The 4,286-nt window shown below is 48.9% G+C and overlaps 1 protein-coding gene across 1 annotated transcript; it reads right to left on the bottom strand.

Moving 5' to 3' along the window:
• Positions 1–477: 477 nt before the first annotated feature.
• Positions 478–4,085, bottom strand: SLITRK1 (SLIT and NTRK like family member 1). The gene has a single exon (XM_051779728.1). The coding sequence runs from the start codon at positions 3,799–3,801 to the stop codon at positions 1,723–1,725; it is 2,079 nt and encodes a 692-aa protein (XP_051635688.1). The 5' UTR covers positions 3,802–4,085; the 3' UTR covers positions 478–1,722.
• Positions 4,086–4,286: the final 201 nt, after the last annotated feature.

Genomic DNA, 4,286 nt, shown 5'->3' with positions numbered 1-4,286 from the left:
CCGCCTGCAGCTGCTCCCGGGCGGGAATGCTGGACGGCGGAAATTCGGCTCCAGCTTAATGAGACCAAGCTGGGCAGTGGCACTAAAGCAAATTCCCACTAACATCTCTAATATCTCTGCAGTGTGTGCAGCAGAGGCGGCGACAGCAGCGACAGCAGCGAGAGATTCACAGTATTAATAAAGGGATTCATTGCCTCGTTATTAAAAAAAAAAAAAAAAAAAAAAGGATAAAAAAACGGAGGCGAGGAAAGGAGGCAGGAAACTTCTGTGTGTTATTTACATTGGGAAAAGGGGGGAAGGAAGGGTGTTTGTGTCTCTGCCTGTCAATGAATGAAAAAGAGGAAGGGAGGGAAGGAGGGAAAGAGAGAGAGGGAGGGAGAGAAACACACAGAGAGCACTGAAAGGAGGCTCTGTCCCCTAAACTCAAGTAACCCATTTGCAAGAATTAGATGTTGGAAAAATGGTAAGGACCCGGAGTTGAAAACATTTTCACTTTAATACTGAAAAAATATGCCATTATAAAATCCTCGAATAGAATTAGTAAGTTTCGCTTGCTTCCTCAGTTCTGTTTTCCTCAAGTTATAGTAAGATTTACAACAGCACAGAATTTTCTACCATTAAACTTTGCAGCCTAAGCACTAGAGTGACATTAATTGGTCATGCTTAACTGCCTTGGACTTTTTTTTGTATGTTTACACTGTTACCATAATAGAAATCAAGGGTACTAATTTTTACATTCAGATGGAAAGGCAATACTAAATATGTATATCGAAAAAGAAGAGAGAGGAAACAAAATCAAAGCCTCCCCTCCCCACCCCTGCCCCCGAAGAACGAAACACAACCCACTATCAACAAAGCAAATCTCTCCCGCCAAAGTAATTCCCACCTAAAAAAAAAAAAAAAAAAATCTAATGAGAATACTCATGCAACTATGTCTTAAATAAAACCTTTACATTTTTTTTTTCCCACGGTAAAAGCACAAACTCTACTCTCTATTGATCACACAAAAATAAAAAACTGGCGAAATGGCACTTTTTATTATTATACTGTATTTCGTATATAGAAGGTTTGATACGAAGGGACTTATCAGGTAAGAGGGATGATGGCGTGAACTAGACGCTGTTTCCAGTTGGGGGCTGGAGCGTCCCTGGGGTGCGTTGTATCCATGCGAGCCATGCAGCACTTTTTTTTTTTTTTTTTGTCCATTTGTCTATCTGTTTCAGAGTCGGAGTCATTTATTTACATTACATTCATGCCTTCGTGCAACTTTCCACTCCTGCTTTGCCGTCAGGAGGAGGCCGACACCAGCCTGTCCTCCGCCCCCTCTTTTTCCCGGCCTCTCGAAAAGGGGTCGGTCCACAAAGGAAGAGGGCAAAAAAGCAAAACAAACCCCAATGGAACAAAAGCTCTACAAAACCAAGAGCCGTGTTTCGCCCTGCCGGAGCCTAAGGAAGCGATTCCTCACCCGTCTGTCGCTGTCCCGGCCCCGCACGGGTGGGGGATGCGCCCACTGCGCCGGGCTGCGCGGCGCTGCAGGGATGCGCCCCGGCACCGAGCTCCCCCCACCGCCCACTGGGCCTCGGCCCTTGTTATGGGGGTTGTGAGGAAGGGCGTGCGTGTGTCTGTGTGTTTCGTTTCTCACAAAAGGTAGCAGCGGAGGTGCAGAGCCGTCCCCGGTCGGAGGTGAAAGGCCGGTCCCGGATGGTGACCGCCCCCGCCGCCTCAGTCCGACAGGGAGTGGGAGCCGCAGTCGTACACCCTGTGGGCCCCGTCGGCGCTGTAGGGTCCGTTGTGCCAGTAGGACGAGTCGCAGACCGTCTGCAAGGAGTTGATTTCGGATGCAGAGGAGTTGGCATCCCTCCTCTTGGACCTTTTTCTGTTCCTCAGGATGAACACCAGCATGCCAACCACCGTGAAGGCAGAGGTCACAAAAACCAGCAGGAGCCCTGGCACTAGCACCGAAATAGAGACCCGGCTGGTCTCCAAGTAGGAGTTGGAGTGAGTACCTGTCTCTGTCAGCCCGGTGCTGTTTTTGTTTGTAGAAGTTAATGTGGGCAAGATTTTTAACTGAGGGCAAATCACATCATTGGAGAGAGACTCAAAATCCTCCTTGAAGAAATCTTCAGGGGACTCGCACCTCAGGTCGCTCATAATCACCTTGGGGCGCAGCATCTCCGCCCACTGTTTGAAAGGCACAATAGGGCAAGTACAGTCCCATGGGTTGCCGTGCAGGTCAATCTGGGTGATGGAGGTGAGCTGGTCCAGCACCCCTGCCACTGGGAGGTACATGAAATAATTGTTGTGTATGCTCAGCTTGGAAAGCGAGACCCCGGCAAACACGTCTACTGGGAGAGACCTCAGTAGGTTGTTGTTGAGAATGAGGACTCTCAGTTTGGGCATGGCATTGAAGGTGCCAGGCATAATCATCTGGATCCCATTAAACTCCACGTTAAGATACTCCAGGTTTTGCAGCCCAGCGAATTTTTCCCGGGACAGTGTGTCTAAGTAGTTGCTATCCATGTAGAGCCATCGGAGATCAAAGAGGTTCTTGAAGGTGTTGTTCTCCACGGTGGCAATGTTGTTGTTGCCCAGATCAAGTAAATTAAGTTTTCGGTAATCCAGAAAGTGGGATTTCCTTATGGTGTGTATTTTGTTGTCTCTCAGAAATAGCTCCTGCACATTGGATGGCTTGGGCTTCAAATCCACCAAGCTGCTCACATTCCTGTCATTGCAATTAACCTTTAAACCCGAGCCAGGGATCTGATCACAGCTGCAGATGTGTGGGCAGGACACGGTAGCTGGTAGTTTGCTCTTCGCACTCACTGTCGACACAGCAGCAGTGGGTCTGGTCTTGATTTGCCAGTTGACAGGAATCTTTGTACCTCCATTTGGAGCAGATCCTGGCGTGGCAGGGTCTTCTTTGCCATGTATTTTAAAGGGGGTTGGAATGGGACCAGGATCGCAGGTTTCTTCTTCAGCAGGGGGAGCAGCTAGGCTAGAATCTACTCTGTTCTTTTTGCACAGCTCTTGCTCTGTGGTCTCATTTAAATCTTTGCCCTGCAACCTAGTGGGAGCCTCACAAATCACTCTGCCGATCAAAGCGTTTTTAGGTATGTTTTCCAGCCATTCTTTCAACGACAGAAGATCGCAAGTGCAGTCCCAGGGGTTATCCTCTAGCAGGATTTCAGCAATGCCTGGGATCTGCTCCAGGACCTCCTCGTAAGGCAAGGTTTTAAGACGGTTTCCCCGCAGGTCGAGGTGGGTGATCGGCACGTACTGAAACACGTTCGGGGGCAAGGTGCTGATGAGATTGTCATTTAAAATCAGCACCTCTAGCTTGTTTAAGTCCCTAAATGCTCCCGGGTCAATATCCCGCAATAGATTAAAATCTGCCTGGAGGTATTCCAGATCGTCCAGCCCCAGGAAAGTCTGCTTCCTGAACGATTTGATCTTATTGTTGTTTATGTGCAAGCGTTTTACCAGCTGCAGCCCAAGAAAAGCCCCGGGAACAATCTCATGCAAACCGTTGTTTTCCATGTGCAAACTGACCGCATTGTAAAAGTTAGCAAACTCATTAGGGAAAAGTCGAGTCAGGGAATTGCCATGCAGGAATAAATGGTAAAACTGGGAAGTTGGGGCGCTGAAATGTTGCAGGCTGGTAAATCCCTTTTTCTCACAGTCTACGTGCAAATCCCCTTCTATCTCGTTGCAGGCACAGATCTTCTCTTTGCAAACGTCCCCTGTAACGTTTCCAGCAGCAAAACAAAGAGACGTCTCCAGCAACAGAATCCAAAGCAGCATTTTTAAACCGAGCAATTCATTCCCGATCTCATCACAAAGTAACAGCAACCATCCTCCTCACACGGAAAGCAATTCCAGTTCATTCAATACATTAAATGTCCGAACCACCACCAAAAGGGGAGAAAAAAATGGGGGGGGGGGGAGAGCAGGGAGGGTCGGTGGAGGGGGGGGATGCTTTCTTTTCTCCTCTCTCCCCCCCCACGTACAACTGCAACAGCCCAGATTCCAGTCAGTAATTATATCCACAAACTATCCAGGCACGTACTGCAAGGCAGGCAAAAAAAAAAAAAAAAAAAAAAAAAAAAAAAAAAAAAAAAAGTAGAAGGAAAAAAATTCCCCTCCGCGCTCGCCCTCCCTGACACCTCCCGGGCAGCTAAGTGGAGGTCTGCTGGCCAGGCTGGCTCACCGGCACGGTGCTGCTGGCCCCTGGCCGCCGCTGCATGTTAGAGAGGTGCGGGCGGGAGCGCGGCGGTGGCCGCGGAGGC

Source organism: Manacus candei, unplaced genomic scaffold (assembly GCF_025592945.1).
Source record: "Manacus candei isolate 608988 ecotype Guabito, Panama unplaced genomic scaffold, ASM2559294v1 h1tg000014l, whole genome shotgun sequence".
NCBI lineage: Eukaryota > Metazoa > Chordata > Aves > Passeriformes > Pipridae > Manacus > Manacus candei.
The sequence above is the reverse complement of the archived record's forward strand: the minus strand, read 5'-3'. Positions and strand labels throughout refer to the sequence as shown.

Excerpts from the sequence above, each read along its gene's own strand:
- SLITRK1 (XM_051779728.1), bottom strand. The coding sequence starts at position 3,801 with ATGCTGCTTTGGATTCTGTTGCTGGAGACGTCTCTTTGTTTTGCTGCT.